The following is a 21817-nucleotide window of genomic DNA, read 5'->3' as shown; positions in this document are numbered from 1 at the left end:
AATGTATTGTTTTAGTTATTTTTGTACAAGAAATACTTAGAAATAGCAAAAAAAATATATAAAGTATCGCATAGCGCCGCAGCGTTGGATGAAACAGTGCTACTGCATTGAAATCAACTATGCTAAAGTGCTATTTTTAAACATTGCAGTGCTATTCACTCTATTTGTGAGTAGTACAACGACATCAGACACAACATTGTTGCTTTAATAACTCCGTTGCATTGAATATTTTTCTTGGCAGCACTAGCTTCTTAGAAAAATGATGCCGCAGTGCTACAATTCAGATGCCTCGGTGTTGGAAACTCTAAATAGACGCAACAACGCTCAGATTTTCAGAGCACCACGAAGTAGTAGTTACAACTTCCTAGAGTCACAACTAACATAACAAAAGGATGCATATATTTAATTATTAACCATTTCACCTCATCAAATGACGCAATGGAGCAAACCTGTCAGTGCCGAGGAGCTAGTTCAACTTTAAGTGTTGTGGTGCCACCTTGTCAAGCGCTGTAGTGCTTGAGGCCATTTTTATGTTTCTATAAATAGATATTAAGTTCTATTTGTAAAGGATTCCAGTCAATTGAGTAAAATTTAGTACATCTCTAATTTACTTCTCTAGCACTCTCTTAGAGTAAAATCTAAGAGAGGTTGAGGCAGTACAAGATACAATCTCTAAGAGAGTTTAGTTGATGTTTATATAAGCCACTATGTAAGTGGAGGAAGAAGTGTAAAAAAGATACTTTGATTCTTTCTAGTGATAAAATTCTAATACTTCTCTTGTACTTTGATTCTTCTATGAATATAATAAAAATTAGTTTGCTTGTTATTTCTTCTATGTCTAGCTAGATCTCTTATGTTTTATTGATGATGTAAATAGCATATTAAGCAATAATATAGACTCTTACACTCTACATAATTTATTGATTTTTTTAATATATTTCATTCTTCATTTAATGCATATAATGATCATATGTGTAGTTAAAACTTAGTATGATGTATAGCCTCGTTGAAGGAATGTAAGAATAATCAGGAGTGTTGAGATAAAATTTTGGTATGTCTAGACACATGATGTTTAAATATTCTAGTTTCTACAGAGATATTAAAATTATAGGAGGTCAATGTATATCATTCTCACCCCATACAAACTTGGTAGAGATTTAGGGATGCATATGCTATGATCCATATTTAAAATTAAGAGTATCATTAGGAAAAATATGATATTTACATGCATCAATCCATAACATTTTATTAAAATTGTGTCAACTAATTTAATTTTTTTTATTCATTGGTAGGAACTCACAAAAATTATCTTTATTTCAGTAGGATAAACTATACAATTAGAGTAAATAGTATTGATTTTATTGCAAGTAAGCATAACTCTTCCTCATGGATTTGACACTCTACTTTATTACTTAATTCGACACATATACTTGCATATATTTAAGTGGATTTTAATTATTGATATATCAAAGAAAACCTAATCATAATTAAATCTTGTATGTCACATCTAGCTAAGCTAGGTAGAATCAATCTCGATAATCTACATAAGCCCCACTACATCATTATTGCATACATCACTACACTCTAAATAAGACTAAGGGTCGAGTATAATAGCACTATGAATGAAAAGTTGGCACAACGATGATGATGAATTCTTTATCATGAATGTGGAAATTTTCCATCGGAGTAGTGCGACACTAAGGAATCTGGTGTTATAGAACTAGGTCTATAATTATCCAAATCATTTAAAATTTTATTTATTATTTTATAAGGGCAACTAGTTAGAGACAAAGAAGAAGAGAATCCAGAGTTAGAAAGTATTTTTTGGAGGTACTAGAGCTAATTTTTCTTGCATAGCTAGTTGGAAAAATTTGTCTTGATAAAGGCAAGTTGTTGTTACCTATCAAATTTTTAATTTGAGTCACTTATGTGAGAGTTTTGTTCATTTATTTGATAAAATGGAGTTTAGGAACTTTCTATCATGTATGTTTTTGTATGTTATAGAATAGACTATTCTAGTCATGTTACAAGAAAACCTCATACTTTCATTGGATATTTTGACTGTACAGAATTTTAAGTATTTTGGTGAGCGTGTCGACATGGATAAAAGTTGTTATAGGATAATAAAGACTTCAAAATAAAACTATGGATATTGCTCATGAATAGATTTATGATTTGTAAATGTTGATTTTGTACACAGATAATTCTCCAAAAATAACATCATATGTTATCAATATTTCTATTTGAGGAGTTGGTATCATGGATTGTGCTCAACCAACATGATACATTACCTCTCGCTTCAAATTAAATCGATTTATATCCATCTTTGTAATTATGTACATAAGATCTACAAGATCTTTGAGGAAAAAAAAAATTGAATCATCAATTATTTTTTCTATTTCAAGTAAATATCTTCAATTATATTATAAGAAAAAATCTCAAACAAATAACATAAAATAGGAATAAATGTTCATTAAAAGTGCATGGAATCAGGGGTGTAAGTCAGCCAAATCTGACTTAGCAATGAACTCATAAGTTGAGCTTATTAAGCTTCAAGCTCACATATTAAACTAGCTCGAGTTTGAGCTTGATGAGACTCGACTTGTCAGCTCATGAGTTGACTTGGTTAGACTACTATTTAAAAAATGTAAAAATTTTATTATTTAAAAAATATGCATATGTCTAAATGCATATTAAAAAAAATGAAAAAACATTAATTGGATTTAATACTTTTGCTTGCAACTTTTAGAACTTAAAAAAAAAATCATTATTTCTTCCTTTCTCCGGCAAGCCACACTCAGGGTTTAAGCTTCTTTATGATGAGCCAAGCTCATGATTTGAGCTCTAGCATGTCGTCTCTAATGAGTAGGAGTCCTGAATTATTTCTCCGGTGAGGCAAGCTTGCGAGTCAAACTCGAGCCTATCGTAACTCCGGTGAGCCGAGGTCGAGTTCGAGCTTATCTCTGAGTTGACAAGTTGAGCTAGAGTTAGCCCAAACTCAAACTAGACCCGACCAGTTTAAACCCCTACATGGAATAGTGGGAAAAATCAATTCTCAGTATAGTGAGCATTGTATCCTTCAATAGGGGAATAAGCATATCCTATTATTTGACCAAAAAAAAAAAAACTTAATTATTTATTAATGGGCTTTTTGTTTTGCTTGAAAAGATGTGTAAAGTATTGTAAATATAGGGATTATGAAAATATTGTTGCTTTGTTTTAATTAGAATAAATGCATAGTAAAATTTTGAACTAAAAGGAATTCATCATCTAGTTCAAATCTAGCGTATTTGAAATTTCATTGATTTGAGTGATTTCTAAATATAATGAAAATTTATTGCAATTGTCATGGTCGATCAAGGTTGTGAAAATCAGACCAAACAATGAATCAGAAGAAGGAGACGTTTATGGTTCAACTGGTTCGACTGATCGAATCGGAAAACATAATAATTATTAAAACTAATAAAATTGGCATAATAATATGACAATCTAAGCTTGATTTAAGCTAATATTAGAATTAATTTCAGCACATACAAAATCCAGATTCAGTAAATCTAAATATTAATTTCAACAATACGTAATATTTTCCAAAAATGACAGATATATTTAAGAATATTAAAAATAAATTTTCTTACACAAATAAACTTAAAGATACGATTTAAAATCACCAAATCTAACGACACACGTTGCGGCTCTAGATTCCCGCACGAGGTGGCCCGGCCATCCCGCGGCCCCTAGTTCTGCACAAAATGATTAAATCAACTAAATCATTATTATCACAATGCATTGAGGGAGGAATGCATACCTCAGTTTGATGTGTAGCAGCAATTAGTAGAGCTAAAATTTTAAATCACTTGACACTGTGCTTAGCATCTTCTTGTTTGTAAAAGAAATAAGCAAGATGCAGCACAAACTCAAACAAAACAGCTACGAACATAAATTCGGAAACAAAACTAATTTTAACTTATTTTGTTTTTTTTCTTAACCCAATAGAGATCACAACTCAAACATTAAAAATTTTAAAAAATCAAAAATCAAAAATAAAACCTTAAAAAATACATTTCTAAAGAACTTACATCCATCGGTTTGGTTGCTTGCATGTAAAGCCGAAAAGAATGAGAAGAGCCTTCTACCTTCATCATGGCCAAGTTCGCCTGCGAAGACGGATGTTGAGATGAAAGGAACAGAAGCTCGAAAGGGTGAAACGCCGAAACTTATTCAACGGAAGGTCGAACAGGTGAACGAAGACCAATGAGTAGGGCTGCAAGCGAACCAAGAGGAGCTAATCGTTGTTGGTTGGATTAAAGCCGGTTTGTGATCGTTTAATTAACTAAATAAATAAACTTGAACACTACTTTAAATACTCGATTCTTAAATAAACTAACTTGAACACTAATGCATTTGACTCATTTATGTTCGCGAACAACATCATTTGAAGTTCGTGAACAAGCTCGACATTAAGCTCGATAAGAAGCTCGATAAAAGCACGATTCGTGTTCGATTTTGAACTCGTGAATAAGCTCGACAAAAAAAACTTGTTGTCTAAGTAATTGTAGCTTTATATGACTATTTATTTATAAATCATCGCCTTTATTAATGTTGTTGTTAGGAAAATTCTGTGAAGACAGTTTTTGCTTATAAATCAGTGACTTTGTTACATAAACAATTGCTTTTATTATAAATGTGTTTGTTCATAGATTTGTTCATGAACGAGTTTGTTTGATAGTTAAAAAAAATTTGTTAAATATGTTCACGAACATGCTCGATGTAATCGTTTGTTAGGAAGCTTGATAAAGCTCGTTTGTTAAGTTAATAAACTTCTAAAAGTAAAGCTCATTTATAGCTCGTTCATGTTTGTTTTTTAAAGCTCGATAAGCATTAAACGAACGAACATGAACTGAACATGAACCGAACATGAACACTCATTAATTTAAATGAACCAAACATGAACACAAACAATAAAGCTCGAACAAACATGAACCAAATTTGAACAACCTGATATTAAATGAACACAAACATGAACACTCACGTACTCGGCTCAGCTCAGTTCGTTTGCAGCCCTACGAATGATATTGGAATAGCGCTGAATAGGAAAATTAGGTTTTTTTCTTTCCTACATTTTTCTCATAAACCGCTTGATGTAAATTGGATGGCTCATATTTTGCAATTGAACCGAGCGGTTTTTTAAAACCGACTCTGATTCGCTGGTTCGACAGTCTGAAAGCTAGGCCGATCGGCTTTTGTTTGGTTCTCTAAGCGCCCTAGTTTGTAATGAAACCGAACCGGCCGCCGACCTGTTCACGATTCAAACAATTGAATCGCTCAACCCGGTTTGATTTTTAAAACCATGCAATCGACCACCAACCTCCATCGCCGTCAATCACCTCCATCATCGTCCACCAACTGTTGCTGGCCACCACCATCACCGCCACCCATTGCCACCACCGATAATTACTTTTTTTACACTTTATATACCATTTATTTTACTTCAAAAAAATATATATATCTTAAATTTTTTTTAGGATCACCCAAACATCTGAATTGTATTAATTTTGCAGACGATTCTTTTTACACTGCTTTACTTTTGAGGCAACCAAACTGCCCTAAGCCAAATACTCTTCGTTTCCATCCATTGTTTTGTTCTCTCTCCTTTGGCAGTCAGCGGGTGACAGCCATGGCGTCTCTTACCTTGGCTAGCTCACAGGCAGGAGGAATATTTCACCCTTCTATCTCCCAAACCTCCAAACTTTACCCCTCTCTTAACTTTCGAGGCCTACGACATCAGAAGGATGTCCGGCTACGGGTCTCCTCTCGTAGTGATTCTGTCAATGCATTCTACACTTCACCGTCAGTGCCATCGCCTCCTTCTCCAGGGCTCTATTCAGCAAAGGTCTACGAGCTGAATACGAAGAACGTGGACTTGGTTTTGGAGGACGTCCGTCCGTACCTCATAACTGACGGGGGGAACGTCGATGTGGTCTCCGTGGAAGACGGAGTTATCTCCCTCAAACTCCAAGGTATCATCCATATTCGATCTACCTACATTAAATTTTGTATGTTATTGCAAAATTGAAGAGGATTTATCGGATGAATTTTATTGAAACATTGATTGCTCAATCACTTTCCCTCATTGTATTTGTCTGGTAATTTAAAAAGATAGCTGCTAAGGTGATTGTGGAGGTAGCAAAGTGCGCAAGTGCTGGTTGACCGAGGTAAGCTTTGTGGCAGGGGAATTCAGTTTGATATAGTGAGCGTTTAATCAAACAGAGTTTAAGCAACGTTTTGGCAATTTCAATAGGAGCTCTGGCATCCTGCCCAAAGATAAGATAATTGGCTAAATAAAACTCCACGGAACGGATGAAGGTTCAGAAGCAGATATTTCTCCTACGCCTCTTGTGCTCCCTCTTTGAACTTCAAATTCTATCCCTCTTATTGGTTTAACTGGGAGCCGTATTTATTGATTTGGCTAGGGTAAGTTCTAGGATATCCGTATTTTTGATCGATGCATAATTTGTCCAACAAAATGGTTGTCCCCATCTGACCATCACAATTGTGCAAAATTTGATGAGATGGTACAGCGCTTAGGCCAACTGACCTTTATACGAGGTCCCGGTGACCGCAGTCTGGGCACCTATCTTTACCTTTGATGGGAGATGGGAAAATATGTGCATATTTATAATTATGTGATGATCTCAATGAAAGTGAATGGTTGGTGTTTCATGAAACAAATTGATGAAACAATGCTTAATATCTGCAATGGATTTTGGAAAAATTTTCCTCATTTTGAGCGGGATGTTTTGAGACAAATGGCTCATCATGAGATTTAACATAGCGATCACTATAATCTCAAGAAAATCTAGCTTTCCAACATCCACTAGTGCTAAACAAGGGCTTTTCTTTTTTGGCAAGGGATATTGGGTTTATCAGTTTAATGAGCAAGAAAGATGATCGTTCTAGCGCTTAGTATAATCCAATTCAATTTGGGCCAATTCATCATCATTTTTGCGTCATGTAGGCTCTTTTAAGTATCATTTCCATTGGTTCAAGCATTCATGGACTTTGTTTTACCCCTTAAAGTTTGTATTGAGTGAATGGCGCTAAACAGGTCTTATTTAGGTACTAGTTCAATCAATTTGACTTGAAGCCCCATGAGATTCTATAGTCATTGACTCGTAACAACTGCAGTGAAGAATCGAGGGGCGCCAATACGAGAAGAAATAATTGTCATAGTTTGTCGCACAAAAGGAGGATGATTCTCCTGGGAGTTTGTAGGAGGAAGAATCATGGATGAATTTGTAGGCATTGGAACTAATGGCGGTGAGTAGCCCTACTAGGACAGACAAACTAAAGAGCATGCATCAGAGAAGATGGCGAGTGAATCAACTTCACTGGAAGTAAGAAAGCATGTTGATGGCCAAATGTTGTTGAACAACAGATAAAAGGAAGCATGCTATAATGAGCTAGCATGTGCATCATCCTAAACATCAAAGTAAGAAAGCATGTGAAGTAAGAAAGCATGGTTGCGCTATGGTTGCGCTATGGTTGCGCTATTTGCGCTATAGTTGCGCTATGGTTGCGCTATGGTTGCGCTATTTGCGCTATAGTTGCGCTATGGTTGCGCTATGGTTGCGCTATTTGCGCTATAGTTGCGCTATGGTTGCGCTATGGTTGCGCTATTTGCGCTATAGTTGCGCTATGGTTGCGCTATGGTTGCGCTATAAATTTAACGTATAACTTAAACGCAACGAAAGCGCAAGTCAAGCGCAAGTTAGGCGCAACCATACCTCTTCCTGATTTATGATCTGCTACAGTTTCGTCGTCTACCTCCGGCAGGAATAAGCTAATGCAGAACCGAAGGAAATGGAGGAATCCGAGAGCGCTAACCAAAGCTGGAGCTGGAGTAACAGTGAAGATGTCGCGCGGCGTTTCCATTCTTTATTTCCCGGAATTCAAATGAAAGGCGTTATCGGGTCGGGTCGCTAATCTGACAAGACATAAAGCGTTAATAATAAATTAAAAAAACGCCTAACAGATGTCGCATTTCCATTGGCGACCGAACGGAGAGATGGCTTCGGTCACCCGACCCAATAATTTGCCCCGTGGAAGACGGAGTTATCTCCCTCAAACTCCAAGGTATCATCCATATTCGATCTACCTACATTAAATTTTGTATGTTATTGCAAAATTGAAGAGGATTTATCGGACGAATTTTATTGAAACATTGATTTCTCAATCACTTTCCCTCATTGTATTTGTCTGGTAATTTAAAAAGATAGCTGCTAAGGTGATTGTGGAGGAGCCCGACTGATTGCGGGGAGACTAGAATGTAGCAAAGCGCGCAAGTGCTGGTTGACCGAGGTAAGCTTTGTGGCAGGGGAATTTAATTTGATATAGTGAGCGTTTAATCAAACAGAGTTTAAGCAATGTTTTGGCAATTTCAATAGAGAGCTCTGGCATCCTGCCCAAAGATAAGATAATTGGCTAAATAAAAATCCACGGATCGGATGAAGGTTCAGAGCAGATATTTCTCCTACGCCTCTTGTGCTCCCTCTTTGAACTTCAATTCTATCCCTTTTATTGATTTAATTGGGATCCGTATTTATTGATCTGGCTAGGGTAAGTTTTAGAATATCCGGATTTTTGATCGATGCATAATTTGTCCAACAAAATGGTTATCCCCATCTGACCATCACAATTGTGCAAAATTTGATGAGATGGTACAATGCTTAGGCCAACCGACCTTTATACGAGGTCCAGGTGACCGCAGTCTGGGCACCTATCTTTACCTTTGATGGGAGATGGGAAAATATGTGCATATATGTGCATATTTATAATTATGTGATGATCTCAATGAAAGTGAATGGTTGGTGTTTCATGAAACAATCCTTAATATCCGCAATGGATGTTGGAAAATTATTCCTCATTTTGAGCGGAATGTTTTGAGACAAATGGCTCATCATGAGATGGAACATAGCGATCAGTATAATCTCAAGATGATCTAGCTTTCCAACATCCACTAGTGCTAAACAAGGGCTTTTTCTTTTTTGGCAAGGGATATTGGGTTTATCAGTTTAATGAGCAAGAAAGATGATCGTTCTAGCACTTAGTATAATCCAATTCAATTTGGGCCAATTCATCATTTTTGCGTCATGTAGGCTCTTTTAAGTATCATTTCCATTGGTTCAAGCATTCAAGGACTTTGTTTTACCCCTTAAAGTTTGTATCGAGTGAATGGTGCTAAACAGGTCTTATTTAGGTACTAGTTCAATCAATTTGACTTGAAGCCCAATGAGCTTCTATAGTCATTGACTCGTAACAACTGCAGTGAAGAACCGAGGGGCGCCAATGCGAGAAGAAATAATTGTCATAGTTTGTCGCACAAAAGGAGGATGATTCTCTTGGGAGTTTGTAGGAGGAAGAGTCATGGATGAATTTGTAGGCATTGGAACTAATGGCGGTGAGTAGCCCTACTAGGATAGACAAACTGAAGAGCATGCATCAGAGAAGATGGCGAGTGAATCAACTTCACTGGAAGTAAGAAAGCATGTTGAAGGCCCAAATGTTGTTGAACAGAAGATAAAATGAAGCATGCTATAATGAGCTAGCAAGTGCATTATCCTGAACGTCGAAGTCGAAGATGACATTGGTAGGATTCAACACCTAGAGGTGCCTACATCTTAAGTTGAGGCAAACACACAAAAATAGCAATGGGCTAAAAAACATACTAATCAGTTACCACGATATCTATGGATGGAAAATAAACATGTGAAACACACAAGTGTAATGAGTGTTCATTAGCAATCTATAATGCATGACAGAGGAAGAAAATGAGCTCAATGCGCCTTGCTAAGGCAACCAAAATTCACGATGATGAGTGAGAAAGAGAGCAAACGAGCACAACAAGCGCTCGCATGTGTAGCTATATATGCTGAGGATAAGAGCAGCATGAGTGCCACTAGGGCGAGATGATCATTTGGTGACTTTGCATCAACACTTGAATTTGAATGTATTATGATTCCCTCACTTCTCCATGAAAAAATAATATAAATGAATTAAGGCTTTCAATTTTTTTTGCATCCTAGAAATCTTAATTTTCCTCTCTTCCCCTTTACAAGCTACTACAACTCCTTCATCATGTTTCCAAACCTTAAACCTTATTCCTACTTCTTTGCCACACCCTTAGCCATCCAAACCCAAGCCTCCATTAATCCCAACCTCCATAAATAATTTCTTTTCCTAATATCATATCTAGGCCAACCCTATTACCTTCCAAAAGTCTAATCCAATCCTTACCAGTATTTCTTAATTATTCACCACATCTTCTCCACTTCATAATCAACAAGTGAAAGTGCCATTCCTTCTCGATTAAGGCCTCGACCAAGTAACTTCTTTTTTGTTTTCGAGCCAAACCTCGGATGACTAGAAGATTGCAACATCAAGATTCAACTTATGGTGATCTCCTTTTCTAAGGATAGTAAGAAATTATTTGCCAAGTTTTATTACTATTGATTGATTATAGTGCCTAAGACTTCCAAAATTTTCTTTCTAAGCTTTCATTTATTTATTGAGTCATATGTTTTCAAATAATGGATGAATTTGTAAGTTATTTTCCATTATCTCTATTGAGACTAAAAATTGAACTCAAGATCCACATCCAAAATTTGATGGAAAAATTTAGGGGTAAAGTTCAATGTTTAAAGATCCAAATGTCCTTTCCAAATCCTTTTGAAACACTGGAAAAGATGCATTTTGAGATGGCTGCACACCTTAGGGGAAAAGCTGCATTTTGACATGACAGAGGTCTCCTTGAACTCAATGGTAGGGTTCACTCCGAATCACACTATAAATGTGAGAGGAGAAATAGCAAATAAAGAGGTAGTTGTGTTGATAGACAGTGAGGCTACTCACAACTTCATTTCCATCCAGGTCGTAGATTAATTGAGGATGAAACTAGTGGACAGAATTTTATGGGGTGATGATGGGGATTAGGAAGATGAAGACATGTAGAGGAGTGTGTATGGGATTGGTCCTAACTATACAGGGAATCCAGGTGAGGGAAGATTTTCTCTCAATAGAGCTAGGGAGCATTGATGTCATCCTAGGAATGAGGTGGTTGCACATCTTGGGGGATACCAAGGTAAATTGGGGTACGTTGACAATGGAGCTAATGGTGGAAGGGAGAAAGGTGGTGATATGGGAGATGCAGGGCTCTCCAAAGCCAGGGTATCTCTCAAAACCATAGTAAGTACTATATCGGAGGTGGGATGAGAATTTCTGGTTGAGCTGCAGAGCTTAGAGGAGATTAGAGAAGCGGAAGAGGGAGATGTATCTCTTTTGGTACAATCGGTCATACAACAGCTCAATAAGATTTTTCAGCTACCTCAAGGGTTGCTACCACTGATGGAGTAGGAGCACGCCATCATTTTGAGGGAGGGGGTGTCACCGATCAGTGTTAGGCCTTATCGCTACTCTCAGATTTAGAAGGATGAGATTGAGAAATTGATTTGGGAGATGTTGGAGCATGGAGGTAGGGATCATTAGGCTGAGCGTGAGTCCTTTCTCTAGCCCAATTCTATTGGTCAAAAAGAAGGATTGAAGCTGGAGATTTTGTATGCCTTGAATAAGGAGAATGTGCCAGACATATTTCCTATTCGGTGATTGATGAGCTATTAGACGAGCTTTGTGGAGCGATAGTATTCACGACGATGGACCTGAAGTTCGAATACCATCATGTTGACCCATACAGCTGAATAAAAAAGGGAAAACAAAATAATTTTTTTTTAAAATGATTGCCTGTGCTCAAATCCTGTCGAAGATCTGCCGCTGCTACAATCCTATCTCCTGCAAGCGGTGTCAAACCATCTTGTCGCCCGCATGCGGAGATGCATGCAGAGATTTGCTCAGATTGAGTCGTTAAATACGACGATGAAGTGAGGCTTGCATTTCCCTCTTCCCACACTCAAAGTTCCTCTCGCGTGAAAGCCTCTGCCTTGTCCAACCCTTCTTCTGCTTCACTTAAACCACTACAGCTGAAGCCTTCCCCCTCCGATCCTCGACCTTCAATCCCGATTCCACCTCTTCCTTTGTCGTAAGATCAACAACCGACAACGGCTCTCATACCTGAAGCTAACCGAAGACTCCATCTCTCTGTTGAAACTTGCAAGCCTTGTGACTCGAGCTCACAGGACCCTGTTCAATCCGACGCGAAAACCCTCACTCTCTTCACTACCGACCGAGCTTCCAACAGCCCCTAAGAACCGACCGAGCTTCCAACAGCCCCTCTCATAGTCGATTCCTCCAGAGAGAGAGAGAGAGAGAGAGAGAGAGAGAGAGAGAGAGAGAACTTTCTCCTTACCTAGCTGGTTCCTCCATTCTCCAAGCCCGACCAAAGCCATAGCCGGCCCAAGCCTTGCCCGATCTCTCTCGTCCCCTCCTTTACCCGAGCCGCAGAAACACCTAGCCCAACCCATCTACTCGACTCCCTCTTTGTAAGCCGCATACACACATCAAACCAAGGCCTCATCTCTACTAAACAAGCCCTAAACCCATCTCCACTCGTTTCCAACCCAAACTAAAGCCCATTCCACTCAAATCAAACCCAAACCCCATTCATCCAAGTTAAACCCAAAACAGTAAGTTTTTGTTTATATCTTAATTTTTCCCTTTCATTATTATTGATATTAGTTGCTATTGCTAATTAATTTGGCACTAATTGTGTGTTGTTGCTAGAAAATATGTTTATTCATAAAAATGTGTGTTTGTATGTGAGAAAAAAAAATATTCAAAAAAAAAGGAAAAAGAAAATAGAAAAATAAAATAAAAAAGAGAGATTCTATATATTTTATTTTTGAAGTGCCGCAGAGCTCAGCTCTATGTTTGTTTCCAAGCAAATTATGCAATACCGCAGAGCCGGGTATACAGTGCTATATGGTTGTAAGAAAAAAAATTCAAGTCCCTTGCAACCCCCCACTGAGCTCGATCAATGGAATTGAGGTCTGAGTCAGCAGTACAACTCGATTGATCAATATAATCAAATTACACTCATAAGTAACATTTTTGGTTGATACAATGGAGAAAAAGGATTCATGTTGCCATCCTCACATAGTGGGATAAAAATTTGATGTTGTTGTTATTGTATTGTTTAACAAAGTTTGTTTTTTTTTCAGTAGGATAGCAGCTCTATTATCTTTAAGCATGGAAATTTGTGTTTTCCTAAATTTAAGTACCCATACAATGAGCGTGAGAAAAGTAGTATGCTATTTTCTATAAAACCTAAAATATAAGGATTAATTTCTTCAAGTTTTTATGACTTTTAACTGTAGCCTTTACTCTATTTTTGTTTTTCCTAATCTTTAATGTATAGAAGAAATAGGAATCGTTTTCTCGTAAATGAAGCAAACATGTAGTTGTCAGGAATTTGAACACTTTATTAAGTTAAAACAAGGCAATAAGGAAGGATAAAGCTTTTATCGTTATATGTTGTTTTAGTTAATTTGGGTCTTGAAAACTATTATATACTGGAAATGGTCAATTTTTATACTGCATGGTATGCTTCCTTCAGTCTGTTATCCCTTGTTTGTCTGAATTTGGATTTAAACTTTAGTTATCAAATTTCTGAAAGGCAGATTTAGTTAAGTTTTGTAGTTATCATTTCTATATTATCATGTAGAAAATGCAAGCATGAACTTCAAAGCATTGAGGCCAAGATTTAGTTCTAACTCTTACAAACCTAAGAGAAAAATCAAGCTGGTAACAATATTACTAGGCAACTTTGAACTTGCCCAACAGAACTCGAGATATTCATTGGAGGGAGGGAGGAGAGTCATTACTCATTTCTTTCATTTTTCAAACCTTAATATTTTTTAAAGGAGATTATTTATAAAAAACATTACTATATAGACTCCTAAACTACGTATGAACGCCCTAATACTCATTATTTATCCATGAACTACAATGGCTCGCAAAAATTTGTCAATCTAATCCTAATTTACCCATTATATTTATTTCCTAATATTAATGAACGTGCATTTCCATAAAATCATTTGATACTTTTTAATTTCTTCTATTATATTGACTTAAAAAGGATCATTCTACATCTATTATGAGACAGGAGCATGTGGCAGCTGTCCTAGCTCAACAACCACCATGAAGATGGGGATAGAGCGTGTGTTGAAAGAGAAGTTTGGAAATGCTGTGAAAGACATACGCCAGGTTTTTGATGAGGAACAGACCGGAACAACTATTGAGGTCAGGATCATGGATTCCCATATATCTATATATGAAAAAAATAAGTTATCAAGATATCCTAATATATTCTGTATCAAAATGAGACCAAGTTTATTACATATATTCATTAAATCATCTGAGTCTTTTCTCCCATGATTTCATGTTAGTTTTCATACATTTTTTTTGTCTCCTATATCTTGATTAGAAAATATTATAAATGACATTTTTTTATTAGATTTAAATGAAAATTTAGCTCTTAACAGGACACATTGGAAAAATAATAATTTATATAGTTGACCCCACTTAGTAGGGTACATGCTTGATTTTGTTGTTGTTGTTAGTTTTTTTTCATCCTTATGCTTGTGTATGTCTATTAGTTTAGTTGTATTTATTTTTTCAATTTAGCTATATTTTCTAATAATTTAGTTGTATTGAGAGAGAAAATGTGACTCATAAAATTAAGGATACCTATAGTAACCCCCCAATCCACGCTCGATTCCCATTGAGCGGCAGCGCCTCTTAAGTGGGGCCTAATCAAGTGCGGGCTAGGAGGTTTCTGGGATGGGTGCCTCTTCTAGGTTAGCCGAGGATTAGTCACGCTGCCAAGCGCCCTTTCGGGGGTGGCAGCAGGTGGATACCCGTTCCAAAAAAAGTATACCTGTAGTAAAATTAGTTCTTTTCTGATATAAAATATATCAAATACCCTGCTTAAAATTTTTTTTTCCAGATATAGATATTGGAGTTTTCATACATATATAAAACTTGCATGGTTTTCACAGGCTGTGGATAGTCATTTGGACATACTTCGACCTGCCATTAAGAACTATGGTGGAAGTGTGGAAGTACTTTCTGTGAAAGGCGGAGACTGCCATGTAAGGTATACAGGACCTGAATCCATTGCAAGTGGGATCAAAGCAGCTTATATATATATATATATATATATACCAAAATCATCACAACTAATAATATTTATAATAATCCAAACATCAATGAGCTCAGCAGACACCTGGAGTTTAACAAAGCTATTATAATTTTATTTAAGATTTTTTTTTCCGGCATTTTGTTATTCTTCTTTAAAGAGATGAGACTATAGATGAAGAACTCTACTATAATTCTTAGTGTTGATGTTTAGATTCAAAGATAGTGTTAATGATGTGCATTAATCTTTTAGGTGATGTCATGTGTTGATGGTGGTAATGAAGCAGGTGCACTAGTGACAACGGCCATGAGATTATATTAGGTTATGGTGATTAAGAGAGCATAATCATGCGATCATAGTAAGCATTGGTGCTTGAGAGATTATAGTCAAGCAATACTGAGTAAAAAATTAGTGTCAAACAAAGATGAGAGGATTGTTGACCATATCAAGATGATGTTGATCGAGAGATTATAGTTGGGTGATAGTGGTTGGGAGACTATTATTGGGCAATAATGGTCAATAGATTGTAGTTGAACCATCTAGCATGTAAAATAGTAGTTGGGCGACAATCAAAGTATTTTTTGTCAAGCTATAGTGATTGGAGGACTATCACCAATCAATGGTGGTTGGACTACTATAGTCGGGTTATGTTGTAGAAATATATTAAAGAAATGGTGATGAAGGATTGTAGTAAGGCAGTAGTGGGCAGAGGAACAAAGTCGAATAGTTGTGGTTAGAGAAAGCTGATGAAACTCAAAGGATTGTCGTCAAGTGATGATAGATGAAGGACCATGATATGATGGTGATGGCTAAATGATCGTAGTAAGGCAATAATGCTCTATGGACTCTATTCAAATGATAATTGCTGAAGGAATGTAGTTGGGAAAGGTTGGTTAGCATATTATAGTTGTGTGATGATGGTTAGAAGACTATGGGGAGACTGGAGGATCATAGTCAAGTGATTATGGTCATGACAGGGCCGAAGTTTGACAATAGTGGCCCAATAGCAATAGTTGGATGATTGTGGTATAATGTCAGTTTTTGATGGTGGAGTTTGAATAGTGGTGGATAGAAGGAAGCTATACAGTAACTAAGTTTTCTCCAATTTTAAGTTAAGGTCCAACCTCAAGGTTCATTAAAAAAAAAGGAAAAAAAAATAATACTGATGTTGCACTCATTGGATTCACATTATCGAGATATTTTATTTGACTAGAAGCATGTGCATTGTGGATATAATTTGATCATCCAATTAATGTTACAAAATTCTTAATTATATTCTTAGTTCTTGATGTAGACTAATTTGAAGTCATATCAAACCTCTTATGGTGTCGATGAATTTACCTAGTGCAAGATGTTTAATTTGACTATAAATTTACTAAAAAATTTAGCTCAAATGATTTAGAATATAATTTTGAATGTTTTCAATTTAATTTTGCGATCAAATTCATATTTGAAGAGTAGATTTTTATTGATATTTGAATAACTATTCACTTGACATAAGAATCACTTTTTTTATTGTTGATCTTGCCATAATGCCATATATCTTATTCAAACAAAACATATAATATTAAAATAAAAAAGTATTGTTTTTTTTTATTTTTGTGTTTGTTAATCAGTTTATCGTTTTTCTAAATTTTTTTTTACAAACTCATATGAAAATTTAGAAGCCCATAATTTTAAATACAAATATGAAAGATTTATGCCATATTAAAAAGAAAAAAGATTTACATTTAAATTATTTAAATTATTTAAACATTTAAAGATCTTAAATTTAATTATACATCATTTTAATCTTTAACCAACTTCTAAAATTTACCCCAAGAAAATCACATCTAAAATATTTTTAATATTTATTTATCTAAATTAAAATTTACCATTCCATATTTTTTTCGATCTAACTTCAGAAATTCAAAATATGAAGCGAAAAACTTCAGAATGCGACCAGAAGAAGAAAAATACCACGATGGCTACTCTTAATTCCCTTCTCTTCAGGCTAAGCTCATACCCAACGCTCCACCAATTCGATCAAATTCATGCCCATTACATTACCTCAGGCCTCCTCCGCTCCACCTTTGTAGCAAATCATCTTCTCAAGTCCTCCACTTTTCTCAGTCCCGATCTCACCGTCGTCCTCTTCTCCCAGCTCGACTATCCTGATCTCTTCTCCTACAACATAGCCATTAAATCCCTCTCTCAAACCTCCCACCCTCTCAAGTCCTTCGCTTTGTATCTAAGCCTGCTCCTCAGGGGCTTCCACCCCAATGAGTATACCTTCTGCTTCCTCCTTGACTGCTGCTCTAACAGCCTTGCCCACCTCCATTGCAGGCAGCTCCATGGCCACCTCATCAAGCATGGACTCAATCTCACCTTGTTCTCTTCCACATCACTGCTCCACGCGTATGGTTGTTGTGGGTCTCTCCACGATGCGTATCAACTGTTCGATGAAATGCCTATGAGAAGCAATGTTTCCTGGGGTGCTATGATCAATAATTTTGTTGCCCACGGAGAGTTGTTGCGTGGGTTGAAGTTGTTTGCTTTGATGTTCAGGTCTGGTTTGTCACCAACCAATGCAACTTTAGTGGGCATTCTTTGCCTATGCGCCAAGCAAGGCGAACTGGACATTGGAAGGGCTATGCATGGCTACATAGTGGCGACTGGCTTGGAGCTGAACATGATTCTCGGAACTAGCCTCATTGATATCTACTCTAATTGTGGGCTGATTGGAACGGCTATGGAAGTTTTTGCATCGATGCCGGTTAAGAATGTTGCATCATGGAATTGCTTGATTTTTGGACTGGCAAAGAATGGCTATGGAGTTAAAGCTTTGGAGTTGTTTGAACAGATGAAACAAGAGCTCAAAGTGAGGCCCAATGGTGTGACATTCCTTGGTGTCCTGCATGCCTGTACCCATACTGGCCTGGTTGAGAATGGCGTTCAATATTTCATACAGATGAGCAGAGATTATGGAATCATGCCAAGTTTGAAGCATTATGGGTGCATCGTTGATCTTTATGGAAAAGCGGGGAAGGTGAAGGAGGCCATGGAAGTCATCAGAACAATGCCCATGAACCCTGATAATGTGATATGGGTGGCGTTGTTCAGTGCCTGCAGGACTCACGGATACAGGGAGTTGGGAGAGCTCATGTCAGCAAGTTTTATTAAGTTAGGTGCTGATGATTCATGCGGATACATTCTTCTTTCTGATGCTTATGCAATCAGAAAACGATTTGATGATGTTATTTACGTTAGGAGAATGATGCGAGAAATGGACATTAAGAAAGTGCCTGGTTTCAGTTCAACTTGTTAAAACGGGAGCTTCTCCTACTAAGAGAATGCCATCTCTGTCATGACATTCTAAGGCTTTTCTTCATTTCTGGGAGATTTTCTGCACAATCAATCCATGAACTGGGTGCTCCAATCTCGGATATGTGGTTGTACTTGATGTAAATTACTAGTGGAAATAAAATGATAGAGTGAGGAGTTCTCAAGGGTTTGCAAGTTTCTTGATAATTGCAGCTTAAGCAGTGGAAGAATCAGAGGTGGTACAGGCCCTTTTTAGTTTAGGATTAGCCATCTGATGCATTTCCTTCTTGATTAATATTGTATACCCAAGTAGCCCTTATGTCAAGTTCAAGTCAGCCCGTCTCAGCAAGCAAAGTTCAAGTCAAGTTGGCTTGAAAAATAATTGGTCACATACAACATATCGCCAAAGAATGTGATAATCTTGCTAGTGAGGTCAAGTCATCAGAAGAAAAGTGAACTCGCTATGGCCTTTTAAGTTCGCCAAAGCATCCCACTAAAGAGGATTTAAGCTTCGTTTGGTACGGACTTCTTACTGCTTCTTAAAGTTGCTTTTTAGTTAAAAATTTTTAATTATCGAGGCAATTTTTTCAACTTGATGTTGAGTCGGTTCAGAGAGAACCGACTCAATCGGGCCAGCATGGGCCGATCCAAGTTTACAAGAGGTGGATCCATTTCGCCTCTCCCCTAGCTGCCTAAAAAGTGGTGCCCACAACCTTGTGGCCATTAAAATTGGTGGTTTAATTGTCAGCCAAAAAATCTCTATAGCAGTGATTGTTAAAATGCTATAGAAAACATCATTTTTTAGTAGTGGAATAAAGATATTCTCAAGGAAAATTATTGGGTCAGGTCATCGGACATGTTCGGAGCCCAATGAAAATGTGCCACATCACCTCCTACTCGGTACCGAGCTCGATACTGCTCAGTACCGAGCTCAGTACTGCTCGGTACTTAGTATTTCACAGTACCGAGCTCAGTACTGCGAATACCGAACGTAAGCTGTGTCCGATGACCTGACCCAATAATTTCCCCTAAGATTATGGTTACAGGGTATAACTTCATTTAGATGGTTTTCTTGAAAGCTTGATAGGAAAGAGATAGCTTCTTAAGAACGTTGTGGGATCTTAACAACCACAGTGTTATCTTCAATAGATTTGCTCATAGTAAGGTAATGACACATAGTGTGTTTTTTTTAATGGAGGCATGGTGTTACTTAATTTTTAACTTTTTTATCTGGGAGTGTTTGACAAAATTTAGATGCCATTTGATGGCTTTCAAAATACCTGAGGAGGTAGTAAGGTCAAGCACACAAGGAATTATGTGAGTGTTGTGGCATAAAAGGCAGCAACAAAATTTCGGTCTATGAGAAGCCAAGTTATATGATGAGGATTTGGGTGAGGTAGATCTTTGAAATTGGCAACATATTTTGTAATGCAAATGACAGAACCATCAAGGAATCCTTCAAAACTCATTTGCTATGAATATTTTGAGAACTTAATTATGCGACAATATAGGGTGGTGATGCCATTTTTTAATGCTTTCCATCAAGAAATTGATAGAAGACTATTGATCTATGAGTTCAAAGAATTAAATTCAATAAAATATATATGATTGCATGGCATAACATATAAGGGAATAATTACTTATATTACACATTTTCAATATATGTACATATTCAACGTACATAGAATATAAAATTTAGCTTATCCTATAAACCCCCTTAATTAATGAAAAGATCCAATGTAAAACTTAACAGCTACGTACAATCGAGCTTCTCATCTCGGATTAAGCTTAAGATAGCCTTAACAAGCTGCGTTTAAGTGACTCTAGGAATGGAAAGAGAACAACAATAGCATTTCATTTAACTTTCAGCTGGGTAAGAAAATATATGATGAAATACTTCGTTCAGTTTTCTTCTATACCTTGCAAGGTAGACCTAGTAATAAGAGAAGCGGACAAGATACACATCTTTTCTAGGAATGAAACCACAAGCTACATAAGTATTTCAAATGAAACCACAAAAGAATAGCAGAAAACACAAATTAGAATATTAAAGCATTTCGAATCAAACCACATGCGACGAAGTAGGGCCGAGCATGCTCACACGAGCGTGAGCTCAAGTTTAGGGACAAATTGGCCAAGGAGAGGAAGAGCTGGACTCGAGCGGGATGTGCGAGCGGATAGGCTTTAGGGTTCTGGCAGTAATGACGTCGCTCCTACGATAGCAGCTCCAACCTTTAGGCGATGTTTGGCAGTGGTTCACTCCGATCTAAGGCAAAGGAGTCGCAACAGCTCCAACCTTTAGGCTTCGATGCAGTCATTCGCTCCAATCTAAGGCTAAGAGTTACGGACGCATGAAAGAAGAGGGAATAGGGAAGAGGAAAGAGGGAGAGCCGAGCGTTAAATCACGTATAATATTGAAAATTAGGGATTCGGTCTGCTGTCTGGGTTTTCTCAAGGGTCAAAATCGATGCTAATTGCACCAGTTAAAACCAGTGCGAAATAAAAGGATTTAACATCAGTTGAAAAATTCTATTTTTTTGATAGTATATATATAGTATCAAATCTTATTCAAATCCCGTATACCCATGTCCTATTTTGCTGCCCACTTAAATAAAAAAAAAAAAAAAAAAAAAAAAAAAAAAAAAAAAAGACTTGGATTTATCCTAAGCTATAGGAAACACAAACTCGTCTTTTTTTCCGCTTGCCAAGCCCACTGCTTTTTCTCATTCTCACTGTTTTGCACGCTTCCACCTGCTCCTAAACCCCCTTCTCTTCTACATGCCTCCAAAAATTATAGCCAGCAGCATCGCCGCGAGACACTCAAATCCCTCTTTTCCTCCTTGCCTTCACGACACACTCAAACCCCCCGAGCTCCCTTGCACAGCAGAGCCCTACACAGGGTCCTGGTCGAGTACCCATTGGGTACCCATGCTCTGTGTGAGCTGACTTTGCCCACCCACCCCCACTCATAATATTTTTCAGGATGAAGTACCCACCCATACCCATGCATTGCTTGACCTTAGACGTAAAAGAAATCCTGTAAAGAATTGAAAGGTAGAAGGCAATAACATAATAAATGTATTTTCATATTTCCCAAATGCCTGTAATACAAAATAAATGGTTTTTATATAATGATGTAGGGGACAAGTTGTTAAAGTGCAGCAAAATATGTTATATGAAGCTTGCGGTGCATTGGACTAACGTGTTAATAAGCAGCATAAGTCATCATTCTATCGGTAGAACAATTATGCCATCATCATCATCTTCATCGACAACTAAGTTAAGGCCATGGCCGTACTTGATCATGTATGCCTTCAAGTTCTCCTTGGCCTCGTCAATCTGATCAACATTGATGCCCAACCCATGCAA

General features: G+C 37.1%; 2 protein-coding genes across 2 annotated transcripts; both read left to right on the top strand.

Annotated features, from left to right (window-relative positions):
- Positions 1-5559: 5559 nt before the first annotated feature.
- LOC110112686 (nifU-like protein 1, chloroplastic) lies at positions 5560-15466 on the top strand. The gene is made up of 4 exons (XM_020844990.2): positions 5560-6017; positions 14111-14247; positions 15006-15140; positions 15398-15466. Exons 1-4 carry the CDS (start codon positions 5675-5677, stop codon positions 15464-15466), a joined length of 684 nt encoding a protein of 227 aa, XP_020700649.1. The 5' UTR covers positions 5560-5674.
- A 1642-nt stretch (positions 15467-17108) lies between these two features.
- LOC110112687 (pentatricopeptide repeat-containing protein At4g21065) lies at positions 17109-18452 on the top strand. Its single transcript, XM_020844991.1, has one exon. It carries the CDS (start codon positions 17109-17111, stop codon positions 18450-18452), a length of 1344 nt encoding a protein of 447 aa, XP_020700650.1.
- The last annotated feature ends 3365 nt before the right edge of the window (positions 18453-21817 follow it).

The sequence above is a fragment of the Dendrobium catenatum genome, unplaced genomic scaffold, assembly GCF_001605985.2.
Source record: "Dendrobium catenatum unplaced genomic scaffold, ASM160598v2 fragScaff_scaffold_627, whole genome shotgun sequence".
NCBI lineage: Eukaryota > Viridiplantae > Streptophyta > Magnoliopsida > Asparagales > Orchidaceae > Dendrobium > Dendrobium catenatum.
This window is presented reverse-complemented; position numbering and strand designations above follow the sequence as displayed.

Excerpts from the sequence above, each read along its gene's own strand:
- LOC110112686 (XM_020844990.2), top strand. The coding sequence starts at position 5,675 with ATGGCGTCTCTTACCTTGGCTAGCTCACAGGCAGGAGGAATATTTCAC. Across the intron at positions 14,248-15,005 it reads AGACCGGAACAACTATTGAG|GCTGTGGATAGTCATTTGGA; the intron begins GTCAGGATCATG and ends TGGTTTTCACAG. Across the intron at positions 15,141-15,397 it reads CCATTGCAAGTGGGATCAAA|GTGATGTCATGTGTTGATGG; the intron begins GCAGCTTATATA and ends TTAATCTTTTAG.
- LOC110112687 (XM_020844991.1), top strand. The coding sequence starts at position 17,109 with ATGGCTACTCTTAATTCCCTTCTCTTCAGGCTAAGCTCATACCCAACG.